The sequence below is a fragment of the Leguminivora glycinivorella genome, chromosome 5, assembly GCF_023078275.1.
Source record: "Leguminivora glycinivorella isolate SPB_JAAS2020 chromosome 5, LegGlyc_1.1, whole genome shotgun sequence".
Classification (NCBI taxonomy): domain Eukaryota; kingdom Metazoa; phylum Arthropoda; class Insecta; order Lepidoptera; family Tortricidae; genus Leguminivora; species Leguminivora glycinivorella.
Window position 1 is genome coordinate 9,345,146 of NC_062975.1, and position 14,495 is coordinate 9,359,640.

At 35.9% G+C, this 14,495-nt stretch overlaps 2 protein-coding genes across 2 annotated transcripts; both read left to right on the plus strand.

Moving 5' to 3' along the window:
- The first annotated feature begins 890 nt into the window (after positions 1–890).
- LOC125226392 lies at positions 891–4,705 on the plus strand. The gene is made up of 4 exons (XM_048130364.1): positions 891–1,020; positions 2,677–2,788; positions 3,469–3,642; positions 4,362–4,705. The coding sequence occupies exons 1-4, from the start codon at positions 994–996 to the stop codon at positions 4,364–4,366; spliced, it is 318 nt and encodes a 105-aa protein (XP_047986321.1). The 5' UTR covers positions 891–993; the 3' UTR covers positions 4,367–4,705.
- A 60-nt stretch (positions 4,706–4,765) lies between these two features.
- On the plus strand, positions 4,766–7,972 carry LOC125226477. Its single transcript, XM_048130461.1, has 3 exons — positions 4,766–5,164; positions 5,249–5,375; positions 7,585–7,972. The coding sequence occupies exons 1-3, from the start codon at positions 5,104–5,106 to the stop codon at positions 7,970–7,972; spliced, it is 576 nt and encodes a 191-aa protein (XP_047986418.1). The 5' UTR covers positions 4,766–5,103.
- Positions 7,973–14,495: the final 6,523 nt, after the last annotated feature.

Below are 14,495 nucleotides of genomic sequence, written 5' to 3' on the forward strand. Positions count from 1 at the left end.
CGAGAAACAAACGTTTTACTTTTAGGGTTCCGTATTTGAATACAAAAATTAAAAATTGCAGTAGCTTAAAATGGTCATAATTTCCCATTATAGGTACGTAATAAGTTATATTTGATTTTTGAGATGAGAGTTTTTGGGTATAAATGAAAAAAAAAACTCTTCTCTACACTTATGTTACTTTGTCTGGATATGGAGATAAGGTAAGGTAATATAGACTACCTAATATTTATTTTGTGGATGATGCTTTTGTCCAGAGTAAAAAATAAACATAGGCTTAGGGCCCATTTAGACGGTACGAGAACTCGCATACGAGTTTTATTACATTGCGGTATTTGATGGCTGTGCAAAATTGTATGTACCCTCAACAGCCCGCAATGTAACTAAAATCGCATGCGAGTTCGCACGCCGTCTAAATCAGGTCTTAGTGTGTTTTCACATTATCCGATCCGATATCGGATGTCGGAAGTATTTCAAAGGAAAAAATCAAAGATGGCGGCTTAAATGTATGGGATAATATCGGTCTTACATCCGATATTGGATCGGATAATGTGAAATTGCACTTACTCCAGCTGTCCTTACCAAAGTAGGGTGTCGTAGTTACCCGTCCGTCAAAAAAAAAAAACTCGATAATGAGATTCCTTGAAAATTTATATTAATTTTCATTTACGTAAGTACTGCGTTTTTTAAATATTTTTGTACCTATAAGTTCAAAATTTAAAGCACATTTTTTCTGACCTTGATTGAAATCCCACTAAAACCCGAAAACTCTAGAGGGCCATTTGGTAACACTGACTCACGCTTGACCATCCTTTTTTGTCAAGTAAAGTCCGCCAAAAGGAGTCGTTCATAAAAGAATCCACGCATGTGTGGCGACGCCTGTTTGCCGTCAACGCCCGCTTCCTTCGCCGTTACTGGACGACGTGATGTAGTGCTTTGGTCGTGCCATTGTTTTTAAATTTGGTGAATGAGAATATTTGAGATTTTGTGGCAAAAATGACGAATAAGGATTTTGTCATGAAGGTATGTGATATAAGTAGCTATAAATAGAATCGACGTCTAGCACAAGGTCCCAATGCAATCACTTACGATAAAGATGAGGTTTGCTCGTATCTTTATAAAAATAGCCTGCCAGAACGTCCTTCTGGCAAGCAACCAGCTAATTGGGAAGTTTTGCTTGGAAACCATACAGATAGGAAAAACGACTAAATTCAAATTGTATTTTATTATAGTGGTTTAATAATATAAAAGTTTAATGTTTACCGTCATTTGTATATTCGTATGTGTGGAAAATATAATATAATAGAGTCCTACCCCGCCAGTGCCAGTGTTATTTTAAACGTCAAATTTGTCTCAAATTATGACGACTACAGACATACAGGTGGCATGGGGCTGTAAAAGTCGCTGTCAACTTATCTTATAGGTCATACGACTCTGATATGTACATGTTTATGCTTTTTTCTTGCGTTGCTCTAGTACTGAAAAATTTATCCCACCAATAAGATTACAAGGTAACCTACCAAACAAGAACGATTAAATACGGGACTGACAAAGCCCATACAAAAAAGCGTACCCCTGAAATGTATGGGCATTTAGGCTTAAAACTAAGAACAAATGACAAAATCCTATTCAATAATATTTAAAACATAAATAAAACTCCAGGTTTAGATTGTAAAAATACTATCTACTAATATTTTTGTAAAAGACCGTTTGTTTATTTCTTAAAAAAAAAAACCTTGGTACCAAATAATAAAAAAGTCAAAACGAGTAAAAATGTTTCATTTTCCATTAGAACGGAACTTATTGTCTGTTGTTGAAGCCTCAATTTGAAATTAAACTTATCGACAACAGACACTGATAGGTACTTTTAGTCGTAAACGTTACAATTGGTCTCATTTGCTTGTGTCTTCATAATATCTTCTGAGTTTTTTTCTAATATAAGCCATTTTGAATTTGTACAGGGGTACCTTCACCTACGTTTTATCAGTAGGAGGTATATGAGGAGAGAATAATCCTCAAATCCTTAATTAGAACTTGACCCACTTGTTATTTAATCGTTGAAACCAAAAATTAACTTCAATTTAAAAGTTATAAGAAATGTAACGTCAAAATAATGTTCGTTAATTAATCTCTTACCAAATAAATTGCTTTTTATAATTTTAATCAACAATTTTTTGCTACTGGTTTCCTAATTAAGACTGAAGATTAATTTTGGTTATTACTCACGGCGACGTAGATTTGCTAAGTCAGACCTGTAGGAGTTGTAGGTATTTATAATGAAGGTAATTTTGTTAGTTTCCTACAACATCCCTACTAATATTATAAATGGGAAAGTGTGTGTGTCTGTTTGTTTCCGTCTTTGACGGCAAAACGGAGCGATGAATTGACGTGATTTTTTATGTGGAGATAGTTGAAGGAATGGAAAGTGCCATAGGCTACTTTCGTCTCTTTCTACCCCCCCAGTTCCCTAAAATGAGGGGTGAAAGTTTGTATGGAGCAATCCGCAATTTTCGAATTTAACGCGAGCGAAGCCGCGGGCAAAAGCTAGTTGTATTAATAAAATTAGATTCTGGGGTGACATACGTTTCAAGTAAATGGTAGTCACAATTTATTTAATAAGCAATTTGAAAAACAAAACGTCTCACCACAATGCCTATTCTAAAATAAGGTTTTTTACAGGTTTTGATGCTGATATCTTGGATGCTTCCTACGTGGGTTAGTTCTGCACCTAGGCAACCCAGACTTAGTTTAGCAGAGTCGATGCCTAGCTATTTTTACAACAATATTGATGGTAAGGTGCATTTTATATAACTTATTATTATTTTGATACAGTATTTACTTTTGATATTAAATTAGTCAAGTGCTTTAGTTTATACAGTTTGTCAACAAACAGACTTAATGTAATTCGTCTGCTTTCATCAATAAAAAAAAAATAAGTTTTGCGACCCAGAGTGATACCAGTTATCTTATTAAAAACATCGTAAAATTTCTGTAGTGCGATCTATTAAGCACGGAATCTTATTGTATCTGGCCCCGTAGCCAAATGGCATTTTTACGACCCAAAACAAAAACGAAACGCCGCGAAAGGTAGTCTGGCTCTGTCGCGCCAATACGAAAGAGCGATAGAGATAGATATCTACGAGCGTTTCGTGGGCGTTTGTGCATTCGACTACGCACGCTGATCTACTACTTATAAATAAATAAATATTATAGGACATTCTTACACAGATTGACTGAGGCCCACGGTAAGCTCAAGAAGGCTTGTGTTGTGGGTACTCAGACAACGATATATATAATAGAAAACATCCATGACTCAGGAACAAATATCTGTGCTCATCACACAATAAATGCCCTTACCGGGATTCGAACCCGGGACCGCGGCGTAGCAGGCAGGTTCACTACCGACTGCGCCAGACCGGTCGTCAACTTATATCTGTTAATTTTATTTAACTGCATTTAAATATTAACTAGGTTACCCTGGTACATACGCGTTCGGCTACGATGTATTGGACGCATCCACCGGCAACACTCAGTACCGGAATGAAGAGCGGTACCCCAACGGTACCGTGGTGGGCAGCTATGGGTACCTGGACGCGGCGGGCCGGCCGCATCGGTACCGATATGTGGCTGATGAGAAGGATACAGGTTAGTATAATATACATACATATATATTATAAATAAATCATGTTATTCTGGTACTTGCGCTTTCGGCTGCGATGTATTGGACGCATCGACCGGCAACACCTAGTACCGGAATGAAGAGCGGTACCCCAACGGTACCGTAGTGGGTAGCTATGGGTACCTGGACGCGGCGGGCCGGCCGCATCGGTACCGATATGTGGCTGACGAGAAAGGATACAGGTTAGTATAATATACGTATTTATAATAAGTAGTTTATGTTATTCTGGTACTTGCGCGTTCGGCTGCAATGTATTAGACGCAGCGACCGGTAACACCTCCGGAATGAAGAGCGGTACCCCAACGGTATATGTGACTGACGCGGCGGGCCGGCCGCATCGGTACCTATATGTGGCTGATGAGAAAGGACATAGGTTAGCCTATCGAATTCTAGATATACAGGTCATATATTGGTTTCAGTATTTCGCTAATTCTAGTCCAAATACTTTTATTCAGTACAAACGTTTAGCCAGTGTATTTTTTAAGAAGTTGCAGATTGTACTGTTGCTATTTAAATTCTGCTGTTCAATTTAAGCTATGGTAACTAAAATACTACTTCGTGCATAATGTTTTTTTCAGTTTGTGATCATTGATAGGGTTTCGTACAAAAAAGGTACAAAAAGAACTGTCTGTCTGTCACATTGCTTAATATCCCGAGAACTACTTATGTTATTTTTTAATTTCAGAGTAATGAAAGACCGCCCCAATCCATATACTGTACCAATAGTCAACCCTAACGCCATCTTGAACACCGATGGAGATACAGTCACCTGGAAGAGGAAGAAACCGTACCGTACTACGGCCAAGCCTGAAAGGAGAAATAATGTATTTCTATTTCCACACCCATATTTTATTTAAATTCTCTAATAGTATTTTATGCAACAGGCGTTTAAAGGTGGTCCAAAAAGACCAGTGGCGCGGGTAACGATTTGAGGCGAAGCCGAAAATTGTTGATAAAGACGCCACGAGTATTTTTTGACTCAGTTAAACACCGTTGCATACAATACTTTTTAAACGACCATGCATTTAGTTTTTAAATAGTTTTCTAGAATAACTTTCGTGAAATTCACACCGTTTCCTGTATTTAACGCAAAGGTTTGCACTGTCAGCCCAGCTGCCCAAAGCCATTCCGCGCACGCGCGCAGTATCGTTATAACAATGCGTTGCCATGGTTACAGAGCCAATCAATGCGTTTTAAATTTTTTTATTACTCTACGCATGCGCTGAAAGCCGGCGGGGGCTGGTTTTGGGGAATAGATGTAGGGTTTTTAAGATCTATGCACGACCTTATAAATGACGAATAACAGGGAGTAGAAAAAATAAATTATTATCACATATTTGTTTTTAATTACGTTTAAACCTCTTTTCTTGAATTTATTTTTCGAACAATGTGCTTTAAAATAGGTATTATAATGTCACTTTGACTTTATGAAAATGGTAAACAGAATTCTTCGCATTGTGTTATTATTTTTCCCTACAATTGTGGAATGTAAGCTTCTTTATGATATAACCAATGTACTTTTAAGGATAATTATGCCGACAAAGCTTCATGTTGATTAATTTGGTCTACCAGGCTCAAACCTCGAGGCAAGGGATGAAAAAACTTATCCGAATGGAACTCTGGTTGGGACATACCAATATGTAGATGCACACGGTAATCAAGTTCGTGTGAAGTACTTTGCAGATGGAAATAGTTACAGGTGTCTATAATTTCATTGAATTATAAATTTGTAAAGTAAGGTGGGCGGGCTCTGGGTTCACATGGCGAATACCACGCGAATACCTACATGATGCATTTTATAGTTTATGTTTAATTCTTTATATTGCATACTATTCGGCCGTATACCGAATACTTTCCAACTGTTCGTAGCATGTCAAATCTAAATATATTAAAGAAAAAACTGTCTGACTGATTGATATATTAACGCACAGCCGAAACCGCTGATTCTAGAGATTCTAAATTTGGCACGTAGGTTCATTATAAGTTGTAGACGAGCACTAAGAAAGGATTTTTCAAAATACGTCCAAAGTTTGGTAAATAGTGTAAAAGCTAAATAGTGTATTATAAAGCTTTAGAAGATTTCAAACTCGGGTAAATCCATTCTGCTGTAAGATTGATTATCTTTCTGACACCTATATTTTATGTGGGTGTGTAATGATTGGTATAACTTTTTTTGGTATAATAAACATTTTATATAACAACAGTTGGTATATATTTAAAGGATATAATTACTCATTTGACATACGTGTCATCCGTAACGCCAGGGAATTTGATAATCCCGTCGTGATTAAACTTATTTACACTGCTCTGGTTAGGAGCAAACTGGAGGCAGCGTCTGTAGTGTGGAACCCCCACGAGGTCACGTACATCTTGCTTCTGGAGAAAATCCAAAAGGCTTTTTTGAGATTTTTATATAAGAAAATTTATGGGCTTTATCCTTTCCTTTACCCGACAAAATTTCTGCTCGGCACTCTAGGTTTTAACTCCCTGGAAGTGAGGCGTAATTATGCTCTTGTGACCGGGGCATGCCGAATAATACGTGGAGATTCAGACTGTCCGCAGCTGGTCTCGCAACTGGTACGTCTTCTGGTACCCCCTCAGTCTAAAACGCTATTCAATTTTAGGCCGCGTACTCGTGACTTGCTAGCAGTTCCCAAATCGCGCACTGTAGCGTACAGGAACTCACCCTTAGTTCGCATTTTGAAGTACCTTAATGCGCTTCTCAAATCAGCACCTGACTGTGACGTTTTTGCCAGTAGATGGAAGGTCTTATGTGATGAATGTCTGAGGTTTTGCGAAGCGATGGATGATCGATCTATGTCGGACCGTTTTGATTTTTTGGTTAATTGTTACCGATCTTGAGTATCACACCTTTTTTTGCGCCACAATGAAAAAGGCCGTTTTTCGAAATTTTTGATTGGCTCTAGAGTCTTTAAAACGCAGAATATCAAAAAAATCAAAACGGTCCGACACAGATAAAAATAATAACAATCTGTGTTGAAAAAATCATTGCTCTATCTTCAAAAACCAGGGAGGAAATAGTCGAGAGCGTTTGTATGGAGAATTGACCCCTACCGTATCGTCTTAAGTTTATTATGTTAACGTTATTACACTAAGTATTAACAATATAGTATGATGTTTTATGCATTGCACAGTGCCTTAGTGTCTCACTGTAATACTGTGTAATTTGTTTTGAAATAAAATAAAAAAAAAAAATAAAATACTTAATTAACATTTGGTATAACCACAAAATATATAATTTTATTTTGTATAATCATTATATCGTATAATACTTATTTATAATAACCGTTATATGGTATAACTATCTATTGATATACGACTAGTATAATATAACTAGCAAACAGTATAAAACATTTCATGAATTAATTTTATTCTTTTTTGAAGGGATCACAGTTCTAACCTAACCTAACCTACTTTTGTGATAGCAGTACCTATGTTTAAGGGTCACAGTTCTAACCTAACCTAACCTATTTTTCTGGTAGCAGCGCGTTGTGTGTAGGGGTCACAGTTTTAACCTAATTTACTTTTTTGGTAAGTGATGGATTTAATTTATTGTACATTTTTTTGTTATTCTAATTGTGCTTTAGAAAGAATTTGTGTTATACAATTTATTTATTATCGGAATAAACATTATACTCAAAGTATGTTATAATAAATGTTATTCGAAAAAATGATCATTATATTAAATAAGAATTATACAATTTGTTAGTATATTATTTGTTGATATATGATTCAATAATTATATCAAATGATCGTTATAACGACTAAAAATATATCAAAAAAAGTTATATCGATCGATACGCACCCATTTTATGTAATCAACCTTAAACCATAATGAATTTACCCGAGTTCGAAGTCAAACTACACAGATATAATCCTATTTTCAGTATCGATTTAAGAGGCTACAAGATCCCCGAAAAAGCAGAAAACGCTACTCAAAATATAACCTCTTCTGTTGCCAATGCCACCGAGGTGATAGATACCTTAGTACCATTAAAATTAGACTTTCCCGTCGTCGACAATATCTACACAATTGAAACTGCGCAGAACTATTCTAATGATATCCCTAATACTAACCAAGAAAATCATGGAGCCGATGAATCGAATGATGAGAAGGAGGGCGGCGAAGATGATTATGACGATTATAATTCGGTATTAAAAATACCTAAGGTTAAAATTTATGACAAGGCGCAGGAAATGAAGAAAGCCGTAAGAAAAATACGACAGACTTTGGATATTTTTATGAGAAAAATACCCAAGTCTAATACTACTTGAATAATATTTATGTATTGTTATTATATGACAGATCTTTTATTATCCATTATTTTATTTCAATTTTGGTATGAAATATAGACTCTGGCCAATTTAAACGAACCGACATTATGCATATCATTATGCGTTTCGCCCACACGACTACCCGCCAAACACGAGTCGACCAAAATACAAGATATCCAGATGGCCTAATTTGTCGGTGCAGGTTTAATTGGTCGATAGGTTATTGTAAAAATGTATCTACTACCTATCCTATTTTTTTTTCGATATTTAAAGAAACATCTGCTAAAGAATATAATAATTCTGTTAAATATTTTTTAAATATTGGCAATGTATTGAAAATAACTGAAATTTACTAAAATTTAGAACATAATTTGAAAGTGGTTGAGGTAAGTAGCGACATCATGGTGCTTTTTGTTGAAGTTAGTTAGATAGCTAGTGGTTGAAGCATTATTCTCGCATGGTGTAAGTTACAGCATTCAAACACAGATGGCGCTAACATCAAATATCACGAAGTATTCATGAGCTCCTTGTATCAGAAGATCAGAACTAAGACGTTATCGCCGAATTCGCAGAAGATGGTAATAATGATGTTTTGTTATTTACACGACGCACATAGGGGTATTTCACTAAAAACCTGGCCATTACTCGATACAAATAAGAAAAAATAAAAATAAATTAAAATAGCATATTTGGATTGACACAATGGAACTACTTATAAAAATGTATATAAATAATTTTGGCCAGCTTTTTTAGTCAAATACCCCTATGTGCGACGGTGGCGAAAAGCACACGGCCCGCCTAAGGTAAGCAGTTTCCTTAGCCTAAGCATATGCACGACATTACGTACTGAAATAGTAATACGCCTTGATCCTGCTCACATCTCCTGAATTACCATATATTGTATTTTCAGCAATTATATGTGCAGTCGAGTTTTTTTTTTTCATTATGGACTGATCGGCGATTGACCCTAGTCACACCTGATGGGAAGTGAAGACAGAGTCTAAGATGGAGCTCACCGATTCAGTAATAGCCTATTCACTCTACGTTTAAAGAGACCGAGGTCGTATTTTTCTGGGAACACCGATGCTGGGAGCGCATTCCATTCCTTTGCAGTCCGCATTACAAAGGATGAGGCAAATCGTAATTCATAAGTATGTGTACATTTTTTCACCTTAACTCGTTGCCATAAGGTGAAAAAATGTACACATACTATGAACTCGACTGTATTATGTTTTTTCTAACTGTCAGAGGAGTTGCGGGTTGATAACTATCGCATAGTTATAATGTTATTATCTTATGGAATGTCAACCATTGATGTTAGAGGTAGTCATTGGAACTACGAGTACCTCACTTCACAAGATTTCACATAAAAAGAGATGGAAATATGAAGGCTACCAGGAATCATTCATTTTTACCTTTGAACCTATTATTTGAGCCCTAGTTTGCGTTTGAACGGGTTGTATAGGAACCCGTTTGCTTCCATGAGGTTTTTTTAATTGTTTCCGCGGTTTCCGCACGCCCATTAAAGAAAGGAAGCGTTTTATGCCCGCCATGCATGTGACTATTATCTGGAATAGGACAACAACATATTCACAAACGTATTAATTTATTATTACAGAAATGTTAAGGTTTTAATAATGATTGATTATTTTACCTGAAAAATTTGTGTAGGTACCAACTAATGTAATTTTTTTATTCAGAGCAGCTTAATTTCGACATTATTTATTTCTTTATAATTATTTATTCCTTTTCTTTCAACCCCTTTTTGTCAAAAGTGGCGCTGAAGCTTGAGTAGTTCATGTGCTCTGCCTACCCTTTATGGGATACAGGCGTGATTGTACGTATATATTATGTAGTTATTTATTTGTCATTTGATATTTGCCAGTCGCTTTTCGGTGAAGGAAAACATCGTAAAGAAACCGGACTAATTCCAATAAGGTCTAGTTTACCCTTCGGGTTGGAAGGTCAGATGGCAGTCGCTTTCGTAAAAACTAGTGCCTACGCCAAATCATGGGATTAGTTGTCAAAGCGGACCCCAGGCTCCCATGAGCCGTGGCAAATGCCGGGATAGCGCAAGGAGGATGATGATGTAGTTATTTATTCCACATTTTATCGTTCGTAAGTATTTTAAAAATAGCATAGATATCGCTCTTTTAAACTGATAGCGATGAAAGCATTCAAAATTCAAAACTCGGCCAGATCTTCACTGCATATAGAGCGTGGTACAGTTTCCAAAATCGTTCTCGATTTTCCTTCTGGCTTAAAGATTTGACATAAGATAAGTACTAAACCATAATATAAATTAAAGAAAACTCGTAAATATTACACTGTGACGTAAGTAACTACTATTGTTCAATAGCGTTGTTATGTTGATACGGTTGATACGGTTTAGTTATAAAGATACCCATTGCCCCAGTGAGGTAACATCAGAGCCGCTACCATAAGTAAGTACTTATACCTATTTGACGTTTTATAATACGTTATTTGATAGCGTACCTATATCTCATGGCAAATTACATTCATTTGTAGGTTTGGAAAAGCAAGAAGCAACCCCAAACGGTTACTATTACTAACACTTTCTGAGCATAAACAAACAGTAAATACACTGCATGTGCATTAAATGCAATGTCCAAAGACATACAATGAGGGCCTCATACTCAACGAGAATGGTGAAAGATGGCGCCACCCTATTAGTCCATTGCACTTGCATTGCACAGATAAAGAATTTCATACGTGAGAGCGAGAAGATGATATGTTTTTTCTCTCTCTCACATAAGAATGACAGTGACATGCCTATACACTTGCACAGGCGCCGCCTAACGGGATAAAATGGCAACTAATAACGTGTCCAACAAAAACGATTGTCAAACTAGTGTCAACTTTTTATGTTTTGATTAGTCTTCCACAGGTATGATACTAACATGTGCCATGATATGACATTCTGTGAAATTAAATGGCGCTATACCATCGGTTTATTCTTGGGCTTCTTGGCTAGTTATCACTAAAGGTCCAGCCACGACATTGGTCTAAGCGCGGCAGCGGTGAGCGGCAGCCATACGTGCGAATGAAAAGTCCTATCGCTGTGTCTCGCTCCAATCTCGTTCTCCGCTGTCGCGCTTAGACCAATGTCGTGGCTGAGCCGTAATAGTACATTACATCAGAGGCCGGGAAAATGAGGATTTCCGGCCAAGTGGGTATATACCGGATAGGGATACGAGGCCGGGAATCCGTTTTCACGCCGAGGCATGTATAGTGCTTTTCTCAAACATACAATGAAATAAAATAAAAAATGCTCTAAAGGACAATATTTTATAAAAAAAAGTTACTTTGCAGGCCTAGGCCTGAAAAATAATATGAAATCCTTTTACAGTCCTCTCGAGTTGTTGCGCCCAAAAAGCGATACTTCCCAGCCCATTTTAAGGAACGTAAAGACAATATTTCATTGCATGTTTGAGAAAAATTAATGTTTGTCAATTTTAATACATATCGAGTTAAGAATACATATGGGTCACATTTTACGTTGACAGTAATTCTGTATATGCTAGATTCTCTTTGCTAACCAAAATATCACATACATTTTTCCTCGACGTTTACGATATCGAGTAACGTATTTGAAGACGTCAACATTTGGTAGAGGCTACGAGGTGACATGTAATGGACTACTTTATGGTGGTCGTGTGGTCGATAATAAAGTATGGCATGTTGTTTGAATGTGCTATGAGGATAGTAATGTACGGAAGGACTTGATCGTTAGCCTATTGTTATTCCGAATGATGGTCTATGCTAATAAGTTTAAAGACTGTGATCTGGTTTAAATTCATATGGAAATAATAAACAGTAAGCGAAAGTTTTAGGGACCTAGTTGAAATTAGTTCTATAATAAGCCCTAAATCAGTTTTCTTGTCTGAATAAATTTTACCCCAAACGTAGGTTTTTAATTTCTCGTATCCCATTGACATTTTAATATTTATAGGTAAAAGTTGCTGGTATTAAGGTAAACTGTTGTACAGCCTTGCAGATCTGTCTAATTAGGTACGTATAGTATAACTAGGACATCCATCCAGTTGTTCCACAGTGCTAATAGCTTAATACATAATACTAAACTAGCAATAATTACACCTAATTAGAAATTGTGCAATATACATTGTAAGGACTGACAGCGTTATGAATCATTGCACTACATAAACAGACCCGTTTTGTACTGATGTTGGTACTAACAATATAGGTACATATACTGCAGTAAAAATATACAAAGAGAAAACACAAAGTACATATTATCTAGCTGGACTTCGATGATTTTCTTTCGATTATTTTTTTATCAAGTACCGGGGGCCTTTTTCATATAACACTATACCCGCCTAAATGATTAATATTCTTATACGATTTCTAAATTGAACAAAAGCTAAAGCTATATCGTATTGTAATATAAGTTTTGTCCGTTAGTGTTCTATGCGCTACTACTCAGATAGTCACAGGTCTAACTAATGCAATTTTCAAGAAGCGTGAGGTAAAGAACCGGGAAGGTAAAGTAGACCAATCGCACACACTGCTTATGTAACTCGTCTCGCGTATTAGTGACATATTGTAATGTAATTTTTCAACACAATATTTGGAAAATGTTCATTTGCTTTTGCAAAGTCTTATTCTAATTTTACAAATAAATTGAAAAGAAAACTTTGTCACTAAGGAATAATGAACAAATTTCGTTGGCAGAGGAAATGAACAATTTGGCAAATTGGTTGACGAATTGGTTACAGAGAGTATATGAGACAATTCAGGTTCCGTAACCACTTTAGACAATGACTTCAACGCGCTTCTATGGCTTTCGTATTATGTTGTCTGCAAAGGTTGACAACTTCGTAGAAATATGTAATCTTATTGTTCAATATGAGAAGGTAATTTACGTATATATGTATTTCTATTAAGGATTAAGCCGAAAACAGTTTTTGTCATACAAAGTAGGTGCAGTCACCATCAGATAAATCGGAGCAGACGAAGTTCTCACAACTATCGGAACAGGTACCCTAGTCTCAACTAACTGTACGTAGATAATATACCTAAAGTAAGGTATTCTTTAGACAAACAAAAGGTATCAAATAGGCAACTTTACTGTACTTAAAATAAAATATTTTATACCATGCACAAAATAAAGTATCGGATCATTATAAGAAAAACCGGGACAGAAGTTATTTTTAACTCCAGTTTATATTTTATAAATCAGATAGAAATATATAAAGTAAATCAGTTGACCGTGACGTCACTCAAGTGGATTTCATATTAATTCCATATTTTAGCAAACTAGTCGTTCAAAATCGTTTTGACAGTGTCCTTAAAAATAATGATGCTATTGATTTGACTAGCAGGGAAGTAGCCTATTAGAATGTGGCTCTTCTTAATATGACAACAGGGATAATTACTTAAGGAAATAGATAAGGCAGATGACTTTAATTCTTTTCACATGATCTGAATATCGTGAAACAAACAATTATAATATCTGATCGTCGGCCATCGGTACCCATGTACAATTACGTGCTAGGCTATTCTTTAGCTATTTGAATTCCAATAACAATGTTGGTAAATTTAATCTCAAATTCCAATCTTCACGCAGTTTTTACTAGTGTCAAGCGACGAGTTAAACTGGTTCAAATTGTTCATGTTTTTTGAATTATTGTGGGATACTAGTAGTAAAATCGGACACTCATAAAGTGATATAGTGATTGCGGTATTAAGTACTGTATGCTAAACTGAAATCATTAAATTTCCTAATAACAGGAACGCTTATGGCCCGAGTTGATTTTTACACGTAAACTGATGCAAGTGCTGTAATCATCAAACATTATTCAATGAACTACTGCTTACCGAGCAATCGCACTCAATCGTAAACTTATATAACTATCTCATACATACGTAGCTAGTTAAAACGAGATAGAGGATTAAGTCGAGAGTTTTGTTGTGATAAGAGATCGAGCTATATGCTTTGCTACACTTGGTAGTGCAATGTTGCATGTCAAATTGCAGACTCCTTCTGATAACTGCATACATTGGATGAACAATTTATGTATATGGGTGAGGAATGACATAAGCTATGGTAATAGACAGTAATAGCACTCTTCTGTGAAAAAATACCCGGCATGAGTAGGAAAAGGACACTTGTGTAGTTAAGTATTCTAATTATAAATGCACATTTAAATTACAATGAGAAATTTTACTATGTCCAACTCTGACTAACTTAGACAGGAATTCGAGTCCCACGTGAGCTAAAAAATTACGATGATATACGTAATTTTTTTTTTCATTTCGACGAACGGGTAAAGTTTAAGTTGGTAATTTAATCTTATTATTTATAAAAACCTAACTACTTACAGTGTGAAATGTTTGAAAAATATTTATTAGATAATCTTTAATAATAAACAAGGCCAATGAGTATATTTAAGTACCTATTATATGAAAATTAAATACTACAATAAGCGTGGTGATGATGATGTAGGGAGAAGGTTGTGCCCTGTTTAACAATATGCCCCTT

Coding starts and splice junctions, on each gene's coding strand:
- LOC125226392 (XM_048130364.1), top strand. CDS start 994: ATGACGAATAAGGATTTTGTCATGAAG. Junction 1,021..2,676: donor ATAAGGATTTTGTCATGAAG/GTATGTGATATA, acceptor GGTTTTTTACAG/GTTTTGATGCTGATATCTTG. Junction 2,789..3,468: donor TTTTTACAACAATATTGATG/GTAAGGTGCATT, acceptor AATATTAACTAG/GTTACCCTGGTACATACGCG.
- LOC125226477 (XM_048130461.1), top strand. CDS start 5,104: ATGAAAATGGTAAACAGAATTCTTCGCATTGTGTTATTATTTTTCCCT. Junction 5,165..5,248: donor TTTCCCTACAATTGTGGAAT/GTAAGCTTCTTT, acceptor TTGGTCTACCAG/GCTCAAACCTCGAGGCAAGG. Junction 5,376..7,584: donor GCAGATGGAAATAGTTACAG/GTGTCTATAATT, acceptor TCCTATTTTCAG/TATCGATTTAAGAGGCTACA.